General features: G+C 38.7%; 1 protein-coding gene across 1 annotated transcript in view; it reads left to right on the top strand.

The window, feature by feature from the left end:
* The first annotated feature begins 22714 nt into the window (after positions 1–22714).
* INTU (inturned planar cell polarity protein) overlaps positions 22715–25144 on the top strand; it is a 108910-nt gene continuing 106480 nt past the window's right edge. Inside the window, exon 1 of the mRNA XM_017959035.3 lies at positions 22715–23243. Coding sequence (XP_017814524.2) covers positions 23155–23243 — 89 coding nt within the window. The 5' untranslated portion in view covers positions 22715–23154. The remainder of the gene's footprint in view (positions 23244–25144) is intronic.

Raw genomic sequence — 25144 nt, 5'->3', positions numbered from 1 at the left:
AGATGCAGAGTCAGAGTGCTAGTTAGCTAGATACAGAGCACCAATTGGTGCGTTTACAAACCTTGAACTAGACACAGAGTGCTGATTGGTGCATTTATAATCCTTGAGCTAGACAGAGAGTCACAGAGTGCTAGTCCTCCAAGTCTCCACTAGGTTAGCTAGATACAGAGTGCCAATTGGTGTATTCACAAACCCTGAGCTAGACACAGAATGCTGATTGGTGCACATACAATCCTCCCACTAGATATAAAAGTCTCCAAGTCCCCATCCAGTTCGGGAGCCCAGTTGGCTTTACCCAGTGGATCCAGCACCAGGGCTGCAGACAGAGCTGCCTGCCAGTCCCCAGCCGCGCCTGCAGTCTTCAACCCTTGGGCTGTCAATGGAACCCGGTGGCACGGGGCACGGGGCAGCCCTCGTCGGGGAGGCTCAGGCCTCGCCGGAGCCCACCGTAGGGGGAGGAGCTCAGACACGGAGGGCTGCAGGTCCCAAGCCCTGCCCCGCTGGGAGGCAGCCAAAGCCGGTGAGAATTTGAGTGCAGCGCTCCCGGCAGGACAGCACTGCTGGGGGACCCGGCACAACCGCTGCAGCTGCTGGCCCGGGTGCTAAGCCCCACACTGCCCTGGGCCGGCGGTGCCGGCCGGCCGCTCCATGTGCTGGCCCGCCGAGCCCGCGCCCGCGCCCGCGCCCACCAGAACTCACACCGGCCGGTCAGCGCAGCGCGCAGCCCAGGTTCCTACCCGCGCCTCTCCCTCCACACCTCCTGGCAAGCAGAGGGAGGGGGCTCCGGCCTCAGCCAGCCCAGAGAGGGGCTCCCACGGTGCTGTGGCGGGCTGAGCGGCCCTTCAAGTGCCACCAGAGTGGACGCTGAGGCCAAGGAGACACTGCAAGTGAGGGCTGCTAGCACTTTGTCACCTATCAATATATTTTTTGGAATGCTAACAGATTTGCTTTTCTAATTCTGTTTAATATAATTTATTATTGCATTTCCTAATCCCACATGACATAACATAGGAGACAGATCATAAACAGTGCAGATTAGAAGAAGCCAGTGAAAGTTTTAAAATGCGTTGGAAAAACCCATAAAACAGAAAACTCACACAGGAATTTGAGAACCAAGATACTGTAAGGGTAGTGACTTAAAAGATATGCAAATAGTCCTTTACAACTATTTTTGTCATCTTTTTAGGTTGGTAGTGGTACATTACAATTGAAAAACTCATTCCTATAGTTCTATAGTTTTTTTAAATTTCATGTCGTTTTTTCCTTGCTTTTTTCTTTCTTGCTCCTCATGTGGTTCCCCACCTTCTGCAGTATCTAGACACGATCCATCAGCTAGACTCATTTCTCAGGAAGGTACTGACGCAAAAAGGGAGGAAAGTCATCAAATGAGTCGTCGTTTTCATTTTTACAGATTAAAACACTGAGCTGATAAAATACCAAAGTCAAAATTTAAACCCCAAAATGACAGCTTCTTACATTTATACAGCACTTAGACTTTTTAAAGGATTTCACACACCTAGTTTAAATTTACTTAACTTTTTTTTTTTTTTTTTTTTTTTTTTTTTGACAGTCTCACTCTGTCACCCAGGCTAGAGTGCAGTGGTGTGATCTTGACTCACTGCTACCTCTGCCTCCTGGGTTCAAGCGAGTCTCCTGCCTCAGCCTCCCAAGTTGCTGGGATTACAGGTGCACGCCACCACACCCGGCTAATTTTTGTATTTTTAGTAGAGACGGGGTTTCACCATGTTGATCAGCCTGGTCTCAAACTCCTGACCTCGTGATCCTCCCGCCTCAGCCTCCCAAAGTGCTGGGATTACAGGCATCAGCCACCGCACAGGGCCAAAATTTACTTAACTTTTATTAGATTACTGTATCTAAAAATGGGTTCCTGAAGGCAGGGGAGAGACATGCTAAGGTTCATATTTGTGATACTTGCGTTTTTTAAAATTCCACATATAAATATAAAAATTAGGGGTAAAAATGTTAAGAAAACACTTGCTTTTTTAAGTTTTTGTTAGGCCATGTGGTATTACAAAATTATCTATAAAATTGTTCAGATTATTTTACATATTTTGTTCTAAACTTAAGCCAATAAATACTTAGTCAGATGTCCAGTCTAAAATAAACCTATCAGCAGGGCACAGTGGCTTCTGTAGTCCCAGCACCTTGAGAGGTCGAGGCAGGCAGATTGCTTGAGCCTAAGAGTTCAAGACCAGCCTGGGTAACATGACAACACCCTGTTTTTACTAAAAATACAGTTAGGCAGGTGTGGTGGTGCATGCCTGTAGCCCCAGCTACTCAGGAGGTTGAGGTGGAAGGATTGCTTGAGCCCAGGAGGCAGAGATTGCAGCAGGCTGAGATCCTGCCACTGCACTGCAGTTTGGGTGACAGAGTGAGACCCTGTCTCAAAAAAAACAATAATAATAATACATAAAATATAAAATAAACCTATCAAAAAAGAAACTGAGGCTAAAAAAACTGCTTGTTCTTTCTGTCATCTATATAGTTCTTGAGGATTTGGATTTGTTCTTACTCAAATTATTTGAGCATATTTTGTTGTAGCATACACACAGAGAATTACAAACCCAAAACTAATACATAGAGAATGTGCCCAATAAAATAATTGAATGCATAAATAAGTTAAATTGAACAGAGAGCAAAAGGATAGGTAAGTGTAATAAGAAAACTTGAGAATGGAAATAGAAACAGGATAATTTCAGTGATATGATAAAATGACAATTGGAAATGATTGATTTAACTCATTGATGCTTCTACATAATTTATTTGCATTTTTAAATTCCAGGTGTGTTTAAAATAAAAGTAAGTCTAAAATTATATCAATCTTTTTTTCTGTGCTAGAAGTGCTAAAAACTTGATATTTTGTATTATTTTTTGACTTATTTTAAGAGAAATTAAGTCACATTAAAGATTATTTAAAGATTTGTTTCCAATATGAAGAATTAGATATTCTTGTGCCCTGTGACCTACTTATCCACTTTTTGGTTTCTGTTGTTTCAGCATTCAATAATATGCTGAGATATTTTAGAAAATGAAAATTTTCATATTTAATTTTTCAAGCATATTAACACATTGCATCACATATGAGCAACTGCATATGAAGTGGACCAATGTCTTTGAACAAAGCAGTGAATGCCCTCTAGTGTTTCTTGCTAGAATATCTGTTTTAATAACAGAAAGATAAATTATATATCTAAATGATATTTTATAATTATTTAAAAAGTAAATTATAAACAACAGAATCTGAATATGTAAAATATTTCAAATGTAATAAAAAATAGAGTAGCAACACATATTGTCCAATCTAAATAATAGATATTATTGTAATGTATACATAATGGTGATAGAAATCAGAGATGTTCTAAGAGTTTTTCAGATGTGAAACATGTATCATGCTCATTTCTAGTACTGCTTTTCTAGCTAACTCTAAACTAAAGTAGTTATAGAAGTCTTTTTTTTTTTTTTTTCTTTTTTTGAGACAGGATCTCGCTCTGTCATCCAGGCTAGAGTGCAGCAGTGCGATAATAGCTCACTGCAGCCTTGAACTCCTGGGTTCAAAGGATCTTCCCATCTCAGCTTCCCAAATAGCTGGAATTACAGGTGCACACCACCATGTCCAGCTCATTTGTTATTTTTTGTGAAGACAGAGTCTTGCTATGTTTCCCAGGCCCGGTCAAACTCCTGGATCAAGCAATCCTCCCAAATTGGACTCCCAAGGAAGAAATCATTCTCAAAGCAGCAAATACACATATTTTGGCCCAAAAGCCATACCTGCGCCTTGTCCATAAGCATGCATACACAGAGCTTCTATCTCCAGAAGATAAAACACTATTTCCATGGGCATCTGCTGCCTCTGCTCAAGTCTGTTAACAATGTCCATGGGGAAGCAGTAAAGAAAACCATTTACCTGGACACTCGCCAAGCTTGCAATTTTCCTGTGTGCCTTGCCTTAACTTTACACGGCAGCAATCATTTCAAGAATATACAATCCCAAGAACAAAAATATACCAATACATCAGTGATAAGCACCAGTGCCTGATCTATCTAGTGCAACATTTGCTTAGAGAGAAGAAACAGGAACATCAAAAAGCATGTTGAATATCTGAGCTTGTCATGACTTAACAGATAGTGCATGTCATCTTAGAAACTAAGGAAAGTGATTATAACTGTCACAAATGAAAAAATCATTGGAAAATATTTGAGTTGAATACATCAAGTAGTGAGTATCTGTTATTTTTCTTGCCCAGCATCCCTTCACTTTCTTTTGGGGACGACCTCTCTTGCCTTTCACAAAACTGGCTTTGCATGGAAGGTATTTTATTTTCTTCAGGACCAACGAATGGGTTCAGAGTGCAACCTTACCCAGACTTTAACTTAAGGAGTATCTTAGGCAGAGCAAAGAGGGGATGAAAAGTTTCTCCCCAGACCTCAGAGCCTCCTGTTAACTTTTCCTCGGAATCTGTGTGAAATATCGGTAGCTCATTTTTTCCTCTTTTTGCTTAAGTTAACCAGAATCAGGATGCCTAATTAAACTACTTCATAATATCGGTGTTATACTTATCACAGTTAAATGGTTGCATAAAGCATGAAGAACAAAATTAAGTGGAATAATTATTTTGTATTTTAACTACACATGAATAATTTATGGACAATATTTTACCATGTAAGAACATTATCAGCTATAGTTTTAAAACAGAATTTGTGGAGATGTTACATTATTAATTTACTTTCATGAAAACCTACAAAAGAGCACAATAAAAAAATTAAAACAAAAATATTATTCATTGCTCATGTTTACAGATAAACAAGGATGTCTTCTTTCATTCTGTGCTTCAATTGTCAGGTGCTATAAAAATGTGTTTCCTCCACCACTGCCTCAAAAATTGAAGGGAGAGAATTAACCTCTCTATCTCTCCAGATCTTTCATGCAATTCAAATTTACACTTACTTTTGTTTCCATTTTTAACCTACCAAAAAGTAGCTCAGTTATAATCTTTGTCTTTATTAGTAAATAATCCATGTGTTTTACATGAAAGAAGCAAAGCAAAATAAGGTCTATTTTAAAACATATTTGTTTATTTAAATAGTTGTTTCAGAAAATTTTTACTTAAATATCTTTACATGTACTACAAATTTCAAAATTCCTATAAAAGATCAGAATACCTACTTAAATTTTTGGCAGATAATTTTATTAGAAGTACAATTAAACTATGATTATATAACCTTAAAAATGCAATGTGCTTTAGTTTACCGAGTGGTCTCAAGTGGGTTATTTCATTTAAGCCTTATGACTATGTGAATGGGAGTCAGAGAATTATAGCTGCATCTTACAGATAAGGAAAGGGAAGCTTAAAGAAGGTAAGTGGCTTACCCAAGGTAAGTAAAGCCAAGACTCAAATGCAGATATTCTACCTCCCGGGCTATGGTTTCTTTCCACTCTCTTATACTACAAAGTAATCTGAAGTTTTATTTTCCTAGAGTTGCATTAACCTCGTAGTGTAAATATCAGTGAGATAGAAGCAAACCAAGCACATGGAATGACACAAGATCCCTGGGCAGTTTCCAGAAATTGCAAGTTACTGGTGCTTATTATTGCCTTTCTATCAGGAACTGAAGTGTCTTTCACTTCACATAGTTGATTATTCTCTAGGATACTCTAGTAATGTATATCCCGTTTCAATGAGAGCCAACAAATCTGAATATGTATTTCCATCATGACCAGCACTTAATAATGAAAAATAACACTAAATATGATTTGTTGTGTCAGTAAAAAATGACATTGAAGTCCTACCCTTCACCAGTAAAAAAAAAAAAAAAAAAAATATATATATATTTTTTTTTTGAGATGCAATTTTGCTCTTGTTGCCCAGGCTGGAGTGCAATGGCATAATCTCGGCTCACCGCAACCTCCGCCTCCCAGGTTCAAGCGATTCTTCTGCCTCAGTCTCCCAAGTATCTGGGATTACAGGCATGCACCACCACACCCAGCTAATTTGTATTTTTAGTAGAGACGAGGTTTCTCCATGTTGGTCAGGCTAGTCTCGAACTCCCAACCTCAGGTGATCCACCCACCTCAGCCTTCCAAAGTGCTGGGATTACAGGCATGAGAAGGCATTTTTCTAGAAGCGATGTTGGATTTGCATTGATTTATCATCACTCTTGTCCAAAAGCCCTTGTGACTGGTGCAAACAATACCATGCTGGCTAAATTAAGTGATTATATTATTTTAACATACTTTTGTCAACTCTATCAGTTAAAAATTGGGGGCTTTTGACCCTATCGTTAATATTTTTATTACATAAATTTATTTATATTTATTAATCCTGTCTTTGCATCTGTTTCTCTGAGATCCTGGAGAATTAAAGGATCACAGAGAGCCCTTATACCTTATATGGTATATAGTTATATCATGTAAATAGTATAATTATTTTGAATTTTAACTATAATATCCTTTGATATCTTGTAGTTAAAATACAAAATAATTTTACCATTTTATTTCATTCTTCATGCTTTGATGCTATGGAGCGTCAAAATATCAAGTGGTTCCATAGGACACATGAACTTTTCCACACCATGCACTAATTAGCAAAGCTCAAAGAGACCTGGACCTGAGTTTAAGATTTCAAAATCTAATTTAATGCATAAGAACCAAATAGTAGATCACCCAGATATTAGAAAATAAGACCAATGTCTCCACTTGCTCGTTTTTCATAAAACTTCCAGAAGGGAAATTGTGTTAGCCCAGAACCTCAGAGAAACAGATACAAAGACAGGGTTAAATATGTCAGGATTTTAACAGTGGGAAATGCCTGTGTAAAAAGAAATAAAGAAGGAACTAGGAAAGTCTGGGAGAGCTGTCGGACTGCATCCAAGTCTGACCCCAGGATGATGGAGAGAAGGTTGAATGGAAGAATCCTACGCTGCTCTGCAGTCTGAGAATTGTTTGTCAAAGCCATGGGGAAGTACTCCAGCCTAAGCGGTGGACAAAGGAGCCCCACCTGTCTTTCAGGACCAAGACGGCCTCAGTATCGCCACAGCACTCAGTCCATTGGTAAGAGCAATGAATGGGAGGTGTGGCTGACTTCAAAGCACAGCAGCTGGGTGCTCTGTCTGTGAGGTGCATTTTCATGCCTGCCAAAGGTAGGATGAAGGGAAGGTGCATGAGAGAAGTTTCTCTAAAATCTTTAATGTTAAAGGAAACATTTTCTATCAGACATACATTAATTACTTCATAAAAGAACTAAGTCCATGTAATTTTGAAATAATATCAATAGCATTACTATAAATAGAAAACTGAGAAAAGCATTTTGAATTACAATTTTCAGAAAATGCAAAATCATCAAATCATTTTTAAAAATCTATAGTTTCATTCAACACCAGGTGGAGCCCTTTTGCTTTTCAAAACTGAAAGAGGAAATTTTTCTTAATTTAATACAGGTTTACGTTCATTATTTCATAACTCTTAAGTCATCATTTTAAATCATTTTAAGACTTTCTCATTATATTTATCACCATTGTAAACCTGGTTTCTTTCCAAATACCATGGACTAGCTAAAACTGCAAGGTTAATATAAAGCCACCAATTCTAAAAGGTATTGTTAAATATCTAAAATAAAGTTTTTAATAATACTGTTTTAAAAATCTGTATACTTTTAAAGGAAAGACTTAAAACGTGATTTAAATTTCATATTCAATCTTAAACAAATCAAACTACTTAAAGTACTCTCCCAAATCTCCAACTTGCTACATCATCATTCTTTTTATCCAAAATACCTTCTCTATAGAAAATTTATTCCTTTAAAACAGATTTCAGTTAGCAAGCAATGAGTTTCTGAAAATATATATATTTAAAAAGCAAAAAAAATTATTAAGTTTTAAAAAACAGATTTCAGGTTATAAAGTATAATATTTTTAATATCTGCCCTGTGCCAATCAGAAAGTATAGGATAAAAATAACAATGTTTATAAAGTAGACATGCTTTTTCCAAGTAAATTGTAATAGCAAGGAGGCATTATTTATTCTGTGTCTATGCCTCAGAATTCTGTCATTCTCATTGCAGGGAAATAGAAACAGATAAATATAAATACATTTTTGTAATAAAAATGTTAATGATAAGGTTAAAAGCCCCCAATTTTTAACTGATGGAGTTGACAAAAGTATATTAAAAGTGTATATTTAATGGCATAGTTTGTATCCATTTTTACTTATTCATCCATCCAAGAAATACAGAGATATATGCTGAAGAGACAGGAATAAATAAGACAATCATAGTACCTGTCCTTGAAAATTCAGAAGGCATTCAATGAAGCAAGCATTATAATAAAGGCTATTGTAATTAAGGAAATACACAGTACTCTGGAAGCACCTAGCAAGGGAACCTAAGGGCTAACCTAATCTGGGGGACAGGGAATCCCTTCCAAAGAATTGAAATTTAAGCTGACACTCCTCAGTCGGAGAGAATGAGGCAAAGAACAAAAGGCAGGGTTGGGGTTTTTATGTTTATTTTATTTTTATTGACATATAATAATTTTACATAGTTATAGGGTACAACATGATATTTAGATACACGTATATATTGTGTAACCATCAAATCAAGATAAAAGGTAGAGTGTTTAATGTGAGCAAACAGGTTTTAAAAGGCCTTTAGGTGAGATAAAGTAGGTCAAATTCTAGAAGGTAAAAGCATTTCAACATAGCTAAAACACAGAGCTCTAGAGGAAGGGTGAAAATAAAAGACCTGGAGAGATTTGTGAGAACCAAACTGTGGAGGCTCTTTCAACAGAATTAGGAAATTTGGATTTTATCCAAAAACAATGGAAAGCATAAATCAAGGTTCTGAGTTAAAACATGAAAGCATGTGATAACCAGACTTGGAAATGTTCAGCGTCTACAAGAGCAATATGTTTGATGAATCATCAGTACCTCTACCAAAGTAAACTACTTACTTAGACATGATAATTTCAGCTTTTCTTATCCATTAGAATAGTAGCATTGAAATACAAGCCCAGTTTATATAATGATTGTTGATTTCAATGACATTCTTACCATTACACCTCTTGAAAAGTTATACTGTCTTTCAGATTATCTGGGTTTTTTTTTTTTTTTTTTCCTTGTTATAATTACCTTTCCCCAAGAAAACATGCTAAGTAGATTTACTGTAAAAAGTGACATTTCAATATTACAATTTTAGAAAAATCCAGTCACCATTTTACTCAATACATTTCTAGTCAGGAAATTTTAAAATGGAGCAAATTTGAATTGAGTTCCATGTTTGGATGGTCCAAAAATATTTTTCTCTGTGGACCTATGCCAACAGATCTATGCTCTGCAGTTTGTGCTACACATTAGCTATGTCCGTGTGTTTCAAAGCACTGTAATGTCTACCCTGTATTTTTCTTTGAAGGTGTTCTTAACTGTTATAAACTTTATTATTTTTTTAAATTTATTTATTTACTTTGAGACGAGTCTCTCTCTGCCTGCCCAGGCTGGAGTGCAGTGGCGCGATCTCGGCTCACTGCTAGCTCTGCCTCCCAGGTTCACACCATTGTCCTGCCTCAGCCTCCCGAGTAGCTGGGACTACACGGGGCTTCACCATGTTAGCCAGGATGGTCTCGATCTCCTGACCTCACGATCCGCCCGCCTCAGCCTCCCAAAGTGCTGGAATTACAGGCGTGAGCCACTGCACCCAGCCTATAAACTTTAGTTTTAAGTGTAATTTGAGTGCAAATAATCGTGATCTCCCTAAAGTCAAAAAAATTGATGAAGATCATACAGAAAAAAGAATGCACCTTTCAAAGAATGACTCCCCAACCCCTCACATCCTCCTTTGCCACCCACTATCAAGCCATTTCTTCTTCCTTTGGAGAATATAATAAATCTTTATCATGTTACATTTTATGTATGACCTGTTTCTTTACTTTCAAGTTGTTTTTATTACTTATATTATTCAAGTGATCTTTTTTCTGTCTGTGAAAAGTGTTTGGTTATCTTGGGTTGAGATGGCATACACTATAATTTTCCTTATGTTAAGCTTCACAGAAAAAAGTTTAAATTTATGCCATCATTTTAAGGCATTTTATTAAAGAGTATTTATTTATCTCTCTCTTTTTTAACTGCCTGCTCCTGTCTTTTCATTTTTTTCTTTTGGGGTTTTAGTTTCTTTTCACTCCTTAATTTTTTAAATTAAAAAAAGTGTTATTTAGCTATAATTGACATACAATAAGTGGAACACATTTAAAATATTTAACTTGAGCTTTGACATATGCATACGTATAACAATCATACCGATTTCCCCCCACATGAAAAGATGCATAATTTCACATATAATTGGAAATGCCAAATACTAACACAGTTTTTCACCTTTCAGATAGGCAAAAATTCAGGAGCTTTTGCATACACACCATTAATGAGAAATGAACAATGGTGTGAACCGGGGAGGCAGAGCTTGCAGTGAGCTGAGATCGCGCCACTGCACTCCAGCCTAGGCAGACAGAGGGAGACTCGTCTCAAAATGAATGAAAAGTTTGAGGGCACTCTCAAACTTTTTACATGGTACTACAAAATGATGTAATCTATTAGGAGGGTATTAGCAAATTGCATGTGCATTTATTCTTTGTTCCAGCATTTTTACTTCTAGGAATTTACCCTGAAGGTATACCTCACCTAAAATAGGTTATCCAATATGGCATTACTGGTAATAGTAAAACATTAGAAGCGATCAAAATGCCCATGTATAGGAACCTGGTTGAATAAACAAGATGGAATATTATGCAGGTCTAAAATTGAATTTTAAGAAAAACAGATGAACCTCACTGTATACCAAATTGGTAACATAATCAGAAAAAAAGATAATTGAAGTATCTTTATAGTACAGTAATGTGACTGCATCTTTGGATCTTTGGTGTGATATACTGTAAGGACAAAAAAAACTGCAAACAACTACTGAACTTATAATGATTTGGGCATAATAATTGTGATCCCAATTTATATGAAATGCAGAAAAGAGCAATTGTGTGAATATATTGATATTCTTAGGAACTGGGGCTCTCTCTGTTGGAGAAGGGAGATGCAAATATGGATTGGGGAAGGAGAGGAAGAATTTAATGGCATTGTTTTGAAATAGGACTTGTTAGTATTGACTCGTGATTTTTAAAAAATATATTTTCTAGTTTTCTCCATTGAAAAGGCATGGAAGCAATGACACATCAGTAGCAGTAAACACACCCATTCCCCAATGTCAAGAACTGGACAGAGTCTGAGATTTTATCCTACTTGAAACCTGACAAGCTAGCCTGCCAGTTTCATGAATGCTGGCAGAACACAAGAAACTCCTGGGTCAGCAACAAAGGACTTTATTATTCATGGAAATAGAGTTCCTAGAGTATCAGTATTTGCTCCTGTTCTCCAACCTCAATTCCCGCAGAGCAACATGAAAAGAACCAGGTGACGTCTGCACACGCAATGGGTTCTGTTATAGGAAAGAAACCCTGAATTTGCTGAATCTTGTAGAATGGGAAGGCTGTCTGACATTTGCCCAGAGAGAGACATTATCTTGATTATGCTGGACAGTAAACAAACGGGGCCTTTGCTCTGGAGAAAGATATTATCTCTATCTTCCAAGGCCATTCACTTCACAAACACCCTGGAAAAAGGAGTCCAGAACAAAGAGCTGGGACTCCCTCCCTCACAAGGTGCACAGAAATGTGAGAGACCTGCACAGAATTGTCTCTCTCCCAATAGTCATATCTTGGTGTCGAAATACTACTCCTTACTTTTAAATAAATACATAAATAACTTTTAATGAATTCCTTTGATAAACAGTTGATTATAAATTTGGAGCAAGGAAAGATCAAGGTAAATTTGAAATATTGTATTGTGTCGGAAAGCAAAAGAATCCTGAAAAATTGATGGAGATGTTCAAAGGAACATTGGAGTCAGAACAATTTAAGCATCAAAAAGAATAACTATGGAGTGGATTTTAACACATTAAATAGAAAAAGAATCCGCAAGGCAACAGTGATCCTTTAAAAAGGTAGAGGGAGTTCATCCTTAGGAGAATGTCAGCTAATAATACAACAGCAACAAGAGAATGAGAAAACAGGTATGAATCTTCCACGGACACCAAAACTCTTGGTTAAAAAGTTATTGAGGAACACAGACTCAAAACATCACTCCAAAGATTGTTTATTGATTACAAATGGGAAAAGTTACTATTACAGTGGAGAAATCTAGCAGACACCACCTCAACCAAGTGATTAAACTTACCATTACCAATGATGAGGCAAGTTGACATTATATGCAACCTGGAGGGATGCATTGAAAGCAATATCACCTATGTATTATTTATATTAAAACATATTTAACCTGATACAGTCATAAGGAAACTATAAGATAAATCCACATCATGGGCCAGGCATGGTGGCTCATGTCTGTAATCCCAGCACTGTGGAAAGCAAGGTAGATCACTTGAGCCCAGCAGTGCAAGGCCAGCCTTGGCAACATGGCGAAACCCCATCTCCAATAAAAATGCAAAATAAATTAGCCAGGTGTGGTGGCACATGTCTGTAGTCCCAGCTACTGGGGAGTCTGAGGTGAGAGAATTGCTTCAGGCTGAGAGGCGACGGTGCAGCAAGTCGAGATTGCGTCACTGCACTACAACCTGGGTGACAGAGACCCTGTATATATTTAAAAAAAAAAAAATCCAAATTGTGGACTATTCTACAAAACAACTGGCCTAGACTTTTCATAGATGTCAATACCAAGACCAGAAAAATAAAAGGACTGGTAGTATGTTTAAGATGAAAGATTAAAGAGACATGACAACTTAATGCACAAATAATTACTGATTGGCTTCTAGTTTTTTAAAGAATGACTAAAATATTGTTGAAAATTTTGGAAATTTGAAAATGTGGACCTTTTATTAGATAACACATGTGTCAGTAATATTGTGATAATATTGTGGTTATATAACAGAATGTTCTTTTTCTTTGGAAACAGATGTTAAAGTATCAGGAATAAAACAATGTGACCTCCGCAACATATTTTCAAATAATTTGAAAAAACAGATTATGACTGTAAAAAATGCTCATTGATGAATTCTAGGTGAAGGACATATAGATGCTCATTTCAACTTCTTTGAGGGTTGGCAATTTTTCAAAATAAAAAAGTTGCGAAAAAAGTAATAAATCACATTCCCTGGTCATCTTTCAAACCTGTATTCCTGATCTCTTGCAAACGTTCAGCCCACCCATTTTTAGGATCATTTAAATTACCTCTTTTGAAACATATTGCCAGTTTTCTTATTATTTTATTATGGAGTATATTAAAACTGTGCATGGAATTTTGCTATCGGAGCACAGGACTTTGACCTAGGGTAGATAATAGCTTTTATTTTGTATAAACACTATGTTTAAAATCTTGAATTTCTAGGCTATCTACACTAAGATTATACCTTAACTGATTTTCAGGTCTTTCACCTGGTTCATAACTGATAATACGTAGATAAATCTAATTTGGATTAATTTTTCATATATTTTCAATCACTGAAATTAATATGCCTTTTTGTCTATTCATGTAGTTACCCCTTTATTCCATAGTCATTAAAATTCCCAAAATAGCTTAGCAACAAGCAATATCTTCAAGTATGTCGCTACCTATTTTGACTTTCCAGTATTTATAAGTTGTTAAACTCATCCAGTTCTACCTTTCCTTTTGGAGGCCTCTATTGATCACAATTCTATTCCCAGCGACTTTTCGTTTTATGCCTCTAAGACTTTTCACACCTTTTAAATTGTCTACCCACCTCATCTTTTCCCACTGTAACGTTGACAGGAAATTTTGTGAAAGGCTTTTTGAATGATAAATTATGTCTATTGTTTCGGTGCATCCTATTCATATATACCCCCCAAATTAATATATGAGCCAGACATGATAACCTTGAATAAACTGTGCTGTCTTTTCCCCAGAGAAGGCATTTGCTTAAAGTTACCAAATTCCCTTTAGTCCATTAAAGATCAGAACACAGATTTTTTGTGCAACCACTGCCTTATTTCCTTTTAGGTTTCCTCTCACTTCCTTAATTCTCGGTTATGTGAACACGCCATCCTTATTTTTACAACTTCACAGTATAATTAATTATATCTGGACCACGACAGAGTAAAAGACAATTAACAACGTCACCGCATCTTTGTAGCATTTCACTGTCTATTCCTACCACCTACACAGGTTCTTACAGATGCTTATGCTTACCTTTCATCTGTGTGATGCCATTAAAAGGAGAGTGAAGGGTGATACCATGCATTATGAGACAGCATTACTGTTAGTAGCTCACACAAACACGCAGCATCCAATTGAATGTTCAAAACACACTCTCATACTCTAAGACTGAGTTGTATCTTTCAAATGAAAAAGTCAGAGGTTTCGCCACTGGTGCTCTATGCCATTTAATGAATTTCCAGCTCCTGAAGAGGGAGGTATATGCCAGGCCCCAGAGAGAAGAGAGCAAGGAAAGAGCCCTTTACACCTATTTTGTTGTAAAGGTTTGCACGCAGAGAGGATTTGGATACCAGCAAATAACCTTTTTTTTTTTTTTTTTTTTTTTTTTGAGGCGGAGTCTCGTCCTGTCACCCAGGCTGAAGTGCAATGGTGTGATCTCTGCTCACTGCAACCTCCGCCTCCTGGGTCCAAGTGATTCTCCCGCCTCAGCCTCCCAAGTAGTTGGGATTACAGGCATACGCAACCATGCCTGGCTAGTTTTTGTATTTTTAGTAGAGACAGGGTTTCACCATGTAGGCCAGGCTGGTCTCACTCCTGACCTCAAGTGATCCACCTGCCTCGGCCTCCCAAAGTGCTGGAATTACAGGCATGAGCCACCGTGCCCAGCCCCAAGTAAATAAAACTTTATCTACCTATCTGCCTATCATCCTATTTATCTATCACTCCACACATATATTATTTCTCAATGTTTAGCATGAAAAGACCTGAATATGCATTCAGGGGTCCAGGAAATGGCAAGAGTGTATCAATTGGGTATCAGATGGTAGCGGTAAAGATGCTCCTGCTATCTTCCAGAGAGACAGCAGTGGGACAGCCTGATACAGGGCAGAGCTTGGTATATCAGAGCTGAAAGCTAACTCCTGAGAAATGGCCAGGATCCCTAACCCTAGAGGATGCCGAAACTCTAACAAGATGCCTCATCTGATTAGGAAGCTAGAACAAGAACCAAGTGATATAGGGCATTAAAAGCATTTTTAATGGATGATATAATGATTTGCATTTGATAATATTCATTAAATATTTGTTAAATAAATAATATGCATGAAGAAAAGTCAGAAATGTTAAATTGTTATAACCCTGCCATTATGCCTCTCAATGTCTGCAAGAGTATACACATATGGAACATTACCAAAAAGAACAGTCTTACCAGAATCCTCCTATCATAAGCACAGAGTTCAGCAGGTAAAAAAACCAGTTCTTTCCTGTCTACATTACATAGGCTGATGTGTACCCAGAAGCTCTGTCTTCCTTATTCCTTCTCAGCCCCCACCTCACCTCCCACATATTCCAGCCTCCCCCTGCCAGGTGACCACCATTCTGGTGTCTTTTGTGGGCAAGGTCCTTTTAGGTCTACTTTTTGTTCCATTTTCCAATGTAATGATGGATTCTCAAATTCTTCAGAAAGGTGAACCTAACTGGAGAACCTTCCTGACTACATATGTACTGTCCTGAGGGTAGAAGAACACAATTAAACCCAACGTGTCAAGGATAGTCAAGTATTAATACTCCATTCCATAATTTGACTCATGCTATATCTTCATCCTAGCGCAGAGAGCGCATAAATGGTCACTACGTTAAACCTGCAAGGGTGAGCCAGTATTGGAATGGACACCTGTGGCCACCGGAAATGCCAGAGAATAAAAAGAATTTTAGAAATTCTCTAAAGACTCACACTCCACTTTATTTTTCTGTTCAATACTAGATTCCACTAGTGCAACATCCTTGCCAGGGGTCCTGAAGGATCTGTGGGAAAATCTTCTTCCAAGCTTATCCAAGTTGCTGGCAGAATTTAGTTCCTTGTGGTTGTAGGATTGAGATACCCTTGCCAGCAGTCAGCCAGGGGCCACTCTCTGCTTCTAGAGGCTGCCTCTCCATCTGCAAATCAGCAATGCCCCATAGAGTTCTTCTCAAGAGCATCTCCTAACTTCCTCTTTTGCCATCAGCTGGAGAAAGCTCTCTGCTTTTCGGCTCGTGCAATTAGATCTTTCCCACCCAGATAATCTCCCCATCTTAACATCAACTGTGCCATATAATATCAGATCATTAAAGGATTGATATCTCAGCACATTCTCAGGTTCTGAGGATTAGGGTAGAATGTCTTTTGGGGACCATTTTAGAAATCCTGCTGACCAGTGCCCTGAACATGCCAGACAAGCTCTTTACATTTATTACCCTGGTCATCCCTGTCTTCCTTTCACCACACCAGCATGATCTTTTCTGTGCTGTTTTCAAACCTCCATCCCCTACCTGCCCTCTCATATTTAGCAGATGATCTTGTCTCCCATCTCACACACCCAAAAAATAGAATTCAGCTGTCTTAGTTTCCTAGGGTTGCCAAACCAAATTAATACAAATTGGGTGGCACAAACTTTATCTTTTCACAGTTCTGGAGGCTAGAAGCCCTAAACCAAGGTGATGAAAGGGCAGTGCTCTCTCTGAAGGTTCTTGGGAATGATGTGTTGCATGCCTGCTCCTAGCCTCTGGTGCTGCCAGCAATCTTTGGCATTCCTTGGCTTATAGATGCATCACTCTGATCTCTGCCTCTGCTGTCTTATGGCCCTGTCTTTCTGTGTGTGTATGTCTTCCCTCTGTGTGTGTATGTCTCTCTTCTCCTCTCTCATAAGAACACCAGTTATATTGGATTAGGACCCACCCTAATTCAGTGTGACCTCATCTTAGCTTGATTACATCTGCAAAGATACTCCTCCAAACACAGTCACATCCAGGTACCAGAGGTTAGGACTGCCACATATATTTTGAGGGGACATGAACCAACCCATAATGCCCCCTGACTGGAAGACTCCATCTTCTACCATTTAACTTACAAACCTTCACACCTGCCCTGATTTGTCATCTACGGGATACTAGAGAGCAGCATCCCCTCTCCTCTGTAAGACAATCATTTTCTTTCTTTTATACTCAGCCTCTTCCTCTCAGTTATTTAATAGATTATCCTCACAGTCATTTTAACCTTACTCAAGCCTCTGACATTATAATAAGGTAAGGGAGGGAGGAATAGAAGGAGAAAGGAAGAAATCTGCTTTAACACCACATTAACCCATAACTAATTCTCTTCTGATGCAAACTTTGCAAAAGAGCTCTTTCTGCCCTTTGCCTGCACTTCCACCCCTCCAACTCACTCTCCCAGCTGTCTCAATACATCTCCCCACCACCACTACTCCATACAATCAGCACTCACTAATGACCTTCTTGTGCCTAAATTCAAAGAACATATTTCAGGCTTCATCATCCTTGACTTTCCAGTGGAAACATTAAGTTCCCTTTGCTTCCGTGAGTTAAGCCCTTCCTTTCTCTGGCCATTTCTCTGTGTCCTTTCCAGGAATATATACTTCTATCCTGCCATTAAATGTTGCTGTCCTTCAAGACTCACTCCATTCATAAAGGAAATGACAAAAACAACTAAGACTCATTCTTGGCTATCCATTCTTCATAGAGCAAACCAGGGTGAATTTTTCAAAATATCTCACCATGTCATCATGTCAGTCCTCTACTTAAAACTCTTCAATGACTTTATTTTGTTGCACTGAGGATAAAGACCATAATCTTTAAGGTAGTGTATATAATCTGGCCTCTGCTTGCCACATATACCTAGATACAGAATTTGGAAGAAGAGAAAGAATTTTTAAAGATGTGCCGGAAATTTCTATCATTAAAAAGTTAAAAAAAAAAAACCCAATAGATATTGGAAAGGATGTGGGGAAAAGGGAATACTTTTACACTATTGTCAAAAATGTACATTAGTACAACCTCTGTGGAAAATAGTAAGGATATTTCTCATAGAACTAAAAATAGAATTACAATTCAATCCAGCAATTCCACTTGTAGGTATCTATTTAAAAAAATCATTAGATCAAAAAGATACTTGCACTCAAATGTTTATCACAGCACTATTCACAAGTAAAGTCATGGAATCAACCTAAGTGTTAATCAATGGATGATTAAATAAAGAAAATGTGGTATATATACACCATGGAATACTATGCAGCCATAAAAAATGAAATTATGTGTTTTGCAGCAATATGGGTACAGCTGAAGGCCTATATCCTAAGTGAAGTAACTCAGAAACAGAAAATCAAATACCACAACTTCTCACTTATAAGTGGGAGCTAAGCAATGGATACTGTATTAGTCTGTTCTCACACTGCTATAAAGACATACCTGAGACTGGGTAACTTATAAAGAAAAGAGGTTCAATCACCTCACAGTTTTGCAGGCTGTATCAGCTTCTTCTGAGGAGGCCTCAGGAAACTTACAATCATGCTGGAGGGCAAAGGGAAATCAGGCAAGGTCTTCACATGGCTGGTAGGAGAGAGAGAGTGAAGGGGTAAGTGCTACACATGTTCAAACAACCAGATCTCGTAAGAACTCACCATCATGAGGACAGCAGAGGGGAAATCCAACCTCATGATGCAATCACCTCCCATCAGGTCCCTCCCCCAACAATGGGGATTACAATTCAACATGAGATTTGCGTGGGAACACAGAGCCAAACCATATCAGGTACACATGGACATAGAGAGGGGAATAATAGACACCAGGGACTCCAAAAGCACAAAGAGTAGGAGAGGAGTGAGGATTGAAAAATTACCTATTGGATACAATGTTCACTATTTGGGTGATGGGTACACTAAAAGCCCAGACTTCACCACTACACAGTATATCCATGTAACAAAACTGCACACATACCCCTTGAGTATATAAAAAAGAAAAAAAAGATGTGTCAAGAATTCTTAGACAATTCTACTGAATGAGTTTTTTTCCTAACCACCTTTCATGTAACAATGCTCAAGTATTTCCAAGAGGGTGATGGACCACAGAAGAAGGTAAAATCAGGAGATTTATGACAGATTGGTGAGTTTGATGGATCCTAATGCACTCCTCTGGTACAATGTGTTTGTTAAAATCTGGTACACAGAAGACAGAAATTTATATGGCACTTGAGTAGTGTACAATGGTAGCCACTTTAACACTGTTGTTTATATTGCAATTCAATAATTTGTCTGCATCTTCTACACTTGAATGACTGCTAAGCCTGCTTGCTTTCCTGATCTATCATAATTATTTTTTAAATATGTGCAAAAATACATACACATATCTTTTCCTTTTTGAGTTAGGGTTTCCAGACTCCAGAAATTTTGTAAGAGTCAACACATTTCCAATTTTTTATTCACTGCAATTTTGGCAAGCATACCTTCCCTATTTTCATTAATATCATTGATTAAACTATTAAATAGAACTAGGTCAGGTATAGAACCCTGTAGCAAGCCAGTGAAAACAGCTCTCTCAAACTTCAAGTCAATACTGAGTTGACCCAGGATTTCACCTTCAGAAGCAACCATGATCCAGGATGCAGTCACTCAATATATATGGACGCTTGAGGTCAAATGATGTACTATCGAATAGATTCCAAAGCTTCTTGACATCATTTGACCTCAAAAAGCCTTAGAATCTATTAGAGGAGATCAGTTAATACATGATGCATTAAAAAATAGTACCAATATTCTATGAGCCGAAAACTAGTGTGGTTTTTTTTCTTTTTTTAAAAAAAGGTATTTATGTCTCCAAGGCAAAAGTCTAAAAATCATTATGGAAACCATTATTGATAAAGGTCAGAAAGGATAACGACACCTAAAATTAATGAAAAGGTATGGCTCTGTCCTGATTTCTCTGGTAGCTGTCAATTTTTATTTAAAAATCTCTACTATGAAATGCAGAAAATTATGGCAATCATAACAATGGAGTGTGCCTCTTCTAGTCCAAGGTGAGGCCTCCAATTATGCACTAAGATACCATTTTCTCCTAACTCTGGGACATGGCAGTACCAATGATCTCATTTTTCTTTTGCATCATCAACCTCTCTCTCTGTACAGGTTGTTCAACTCAAAATACATGCTGCAAATATTTTCTCTTATTGCATCATCAACCTCTCCCTCTGTACAGGTTGTTCATCTCAAAATACATGTTGCAAATATTTTCTCTTATTTTCTTTATATTGCTATAAGGAACTTATGATTGAAACAATCCAATTAATATACAAACATAAAAACATGGTGAGAGTCTTTTAGTGGTAAAAGTTTCCATGTGAAATGGATTATTCTGTTATGAGATATAAGTTGTCATTGTCTAGAATAAATTTGAATGTATAGAATATTTTCTTGCCCAGAAGTAGCTGTAGATAAATCCTACTTTAAGAAAACATATGTAAATGAAGATTTATTTTGAACATGTAATTGAATAGCAATTTATAACATCATAAACTTTTCACACAAAACATTTTTAATGTTTACTACTGACTTCTTTTTCAACTTTCACTTTACATTCAGTGGGTACATGTGCAGGTTTGTTACCTGGGTAAATTACCTGATGCTGAGGGTTGGGACATGAATGATCCCACCACTCAGGTACTGAGCATAGTACCCAACAGTTTTTCAACCCTTGCTCCCCTCCCTCCTTTCCCCCTCTAGTAGTCCCCAGTGTCTATTGTTGCCATCTTTATGTCCATGAGTACAGCATGTTTAGCTCCCACTTGTAAGTGAGAACACGGACTTTTCACAAAATCTAAAGTCAGAAGGAAAACTTACCTAGTAGTTTCAAACAAAAGATAAATTATTATGGCTTAAAAAAAGTAACAAATATCTGATTTACTTAATAACTATTCTCTATATAAAAGATTCGTAATGGTCCTTTTTTAAAATGTAGGCTACCCTTGTACCCTTAAATGATAAAATATTTAGCAAAACCACTGATGTATATCTGAGAATGGTAATGTGAAATAGATAATAACTGGAAATTTTTATCCACAAATTCAGTTGCCACCAACTATTCTTCAAATCAATCTGGTTTTTGTTTTGTTTTTTTGTTTCTAAGAGAGGGGGATCTTGCTGTGTTGCCTAGGGTGGCCTTGAATTTCTGGGCTCAAGGTATCCTCCCACTTCAGCCTCCCTAGTGGGACTATAAATCATTCTTTTCACACATTTACATTCCCACAATGGATTGAATACATTCTGATTATAAAAATAATATATATTTATCATAAAAAATGTAACATGGAAAAGTACAAGAAAAAATAATTCATAATTTTACTTCCAGATATAATCACTTTTAAGATTTGGTGCATGTCCATCCAATCAATTTCCCAATTTTTACATAGCAACAAAAAACTGAATGTACAATTTTGTCTCCTGAATATTTACTAAAGTTTAAATCATAAATATTTTCTTATGCCATTAAGCATTTTATTTAAACTTCCTTTTAATAAATATATATTAGATCATTGTATGAATGAACTTTAATCTATGTAGGTAGTTATATTAATTTTGGACATTTCTACCTTTCATATTTTTGCTATACTAATGTACTGCAACGAACATCATGACCCTCACTTTTTATCATTTTCTTAGGATTAATTTCTGAATCAAAAGACATGAACATTTTCAGATTTTTGAGGCAGTGGACTCAAGAACACAGGTACAGTATAGACCAGGGGTAAGGCAACTTATTGAAAAGAGAGGAATTAAGTAAAAGTCTATATGCTAAGAGATGGGGCCTCCATCATTCACCCTCTTAACCCACTTGGCAGCCAGAAAGACATCCCTGATTGGAGAAATGGACCCAAGAGAAAAGATCTGCAGATAATGACATTTAGAGGTCCTACAGTGAGTAGCCAAGTCCCAGCTAATTACTCTAAAGTTTAAAATTAATCTATTACCATTTATCATTAATCTATAACCTATGGTTGCTCACATTTTAAACGACTATGCTCCAGTTTCTCCATTTATTCTCCTTCAGTGGTTCCCCTTACCATTCTGGCCGGTTCTGACTTAGGGACAGTCTAGAGTAAGAAGTCACACACGCGTCACTTTTCCCACGAGGGAAAAACCACCAAGCTAATTTTGTCTTCTCTTGGCCACAGGCCACAGAATAGTTCACTGAAATACCTAATGCCCTAGAGTAGAGACTGTCTCCTGGGGTCAAGTATATTTTAAAGCAAATAAATCCCCAAAAAAGAGAACAGAGCCACACTAGACAAGTCAGAGTCCACCTTTTATTCACTCTTGTACCTCCAAGGACTAGAACTTGGCCTGGCACATAGCAAGTGATAATACACATTTGCATGGACGGATGAATGTATATGGCTTCTTTAGGCTGAATTTAAACTCCCACCAAGAACGGACAACTACCTTGCCTCTCTTCCCCACTCATTTTCGGGTCTTCCACATAGCAGCCAGAGCCTCAGAGACCCTTGAGAGTTTCCTCCACTCCTCCCTCGTTTGTGGCCCTGGAAGCTGCAGGTGGTAGTTTCCTTCGCTGGGGGCGGCGCCTGGACGCCGGTGTCCCCGGCCGAGGCGGCCTCGCTGTCCTGGAAGGGAGGGTGAAGAGCTGCATCCCGCACTAGGCGGCGAAAGAGCGCAGCGCCAGGCGGCGGGGTCCGGAGGCGCTCGACGGCTCGCCCCCAGCGCGGGAGACGGGCTGTGTAGTTGGGCCAGAGGAAGAGACCGGGAAACCCAGACGTGGAAGAGGGGGTAGTCTGGACTTCGCGAGCCCTGGTGGGGGTGGCGGCCCACAGAGCGCCCACCTGCCCCGGGCCCCCGCAGCTAAGAGTGGCCGCGCCGCCCGCCAGTGAGCCGGGCTCCGAGACCGGCGGGGGAGCGCGCGGGCGAAGGAGGGGCCGCCGTCGCTAACACCGCCGCCTTCAGCCCTTGGCTTCCGCGCGTCGGAGGCTGGCAATTCCACGTTCCCCGCGGCGGCCGGAGCCGTGCGGGGGCTAGGCGGCTCGGCGGGCGCCGGGGCTGGCACCTAGGTGACCTGTCGTCCGCCCCTGCAGCGAGTCTCCAGTGGGCATGTTTCAGGTGGGCAGGTCCAGCATCCCCAAACCTGCCCCCCGCAGCCTAGAGGACCTGGACTCAGTGCAGCGTGTCCTGTTACACAGGTCAGTGCAGGGCCCCGGGGCGCGGGGCGAGACCGCCCTCTTGCCCCGGGGATGTGGGCGAGGGAGGGGCCGCTTTTCTTTCTGGGGTCTTTCTGGAAGCATCTGACTTGGGATTCGCCTTAGTGCGGCGCTGGCCGCGAAGGGCCGTTGGGACCTTCACCCCACCCTTTCCAGAGTCGGGTGCCAGCGATCCACCCTGTCCCGCTACCGAGACTGGCCCCGCGCGGGTCCCGGTCACCCATCTCCTCCGGAAAACGCTACCTTAGGAAGAAGAGAAAGATTAAGCGAAGCTGTCCCTTAACACCTCCAGGCTTCTTCCAGGAAGCTAAGAGTTTTGTTTGAACTTTAGTTGTGACTGGAATGGAAAAGAGCTGCTTTTTTAACAAATCTAATTCTACCCCACCCCCCTCCCACACACGCGCGCGCATGCGCTCGCGCCCACACACCAACAACTACACAAAAGAAATTTAAGAGTTTCTCTCGGAAGAATGAGAACCCCAACTTTCCGTAAGCTGCTAGGGCATTAATTTTAACCGCTGGTACTTTCGTCCAACCTTATCCTTTATGCAAAATAGACTAACAAATATTAAATCCCATGGTTACAGTGATGGGTGTATAGAAGAGAAAGAAATAGTCCACATGAAGAGCAAATTGTCTTTCATTTTAAGAAAGGATGGATGAAATACCAGGCAGTTAATGCTGCTTTAGTTCTAGGAAGGCCTGGCCTTCATAAGACGTTGTAGGGGGGAAAAAAAAAAAAAAACTCTTATAAATATATCTAAAGTATCTCTTGAATACATTTGTGGCGAGAAAGAGTAAGTGGCGCTTAGTAAATATCTGTCAGAGGGAGGTTTATGTGAGCCCTCTCATCTGTAAACGTTTCAAGTGGCCCTTTTAAGTCTTTGTACAAAACCATATGAGCTGTAGAAATCCTGTTCTATTGGAAGTGTGAGTAAAAAAGAAAGACAGTGTGCAAGGGAGAAATCGGGTGTCTGCGATTTCAGAGCTCTCTTCTGAAACCTGCAATTTTCTGCAGCTGGTTTCCCCCAACCCCCAAAGAGCCCCTGCCATACAAAATAAAATATTATTAAACGAGCAGTGAAAAGGATATTCTGTTAAATTCCCAAAAACAATTCCCCCTGCATTTGATAAAATTATAGTCCAGGAATAAATCCCAAGAAGCATTAACTAAAAACTCATTCACAGCATGACTTTGTTGTAAAGCTGGGAGAGGTGCTGATTTTAAAAGCTTAAGACCTTGCTGCAACAGAATTTCTTCATATTTCTCATGTTTTAAATGTCGAGTGCCAAAAAATTTCAAACTGATTAACACTTTAGGAGTTCAGATCCAAAGCACAAACCCGTCCGAATAAACCAGGCAAAAGAATATGTTTAAGCTATAGTCATGAAGACTGAGATGATTATTTCGGAAGTAGTGGAATATTTCTAGAATAACCTGCTCAGTATTAGAATGAAAAGCTACTTTATCTGAATTACAAATAACTGCTCCCAAATGCTAGAGGAACCAATGGAATCTGGAACTATAAATGTGTTTGTCAGTATCATGGCTAACAGTGCTTTCTTTTCAACATTATACAAAAATCTTTTTGCTACTGCAATAAATTACTCTTATTAGTGGTTATATATTAATGTTTTCAAACATACATTAAAAAAAACTTTGACATCTGTAGAGGTTTCTCTTTCATTTAATGAAGCTGTATTTCACACAAGTTCACATCTAATCAAATGTCTTTTGCTTGTATATATAGATTTGTTTAGGCACAATATTATAGAAATTAGCGAGATCTGACAACCCTTAAATCATACTCGTACTTATCATTCATAGTTCTCATGAACCATATCAATGCATGGCCTTTTTTAAAAGTATTAATATTACAAAA

The sequence above is a fragment of the Papio anubis genome, chromosome 3 (genome assembly GCF_008728515.1).
Source record: "Papio anubis isolate 15944 chromosome 3, Panubis1.0, whole genome shotgun sequence".
Lineage (NCBI taxonomy): Eukaryota > Metazoa > Chordata > Mammalia > Primates > Cercopithecidae > Papio > Papio anubis.
This window is presented reverse-complemented; position numbering and strand designations above follow the sequence as displayed.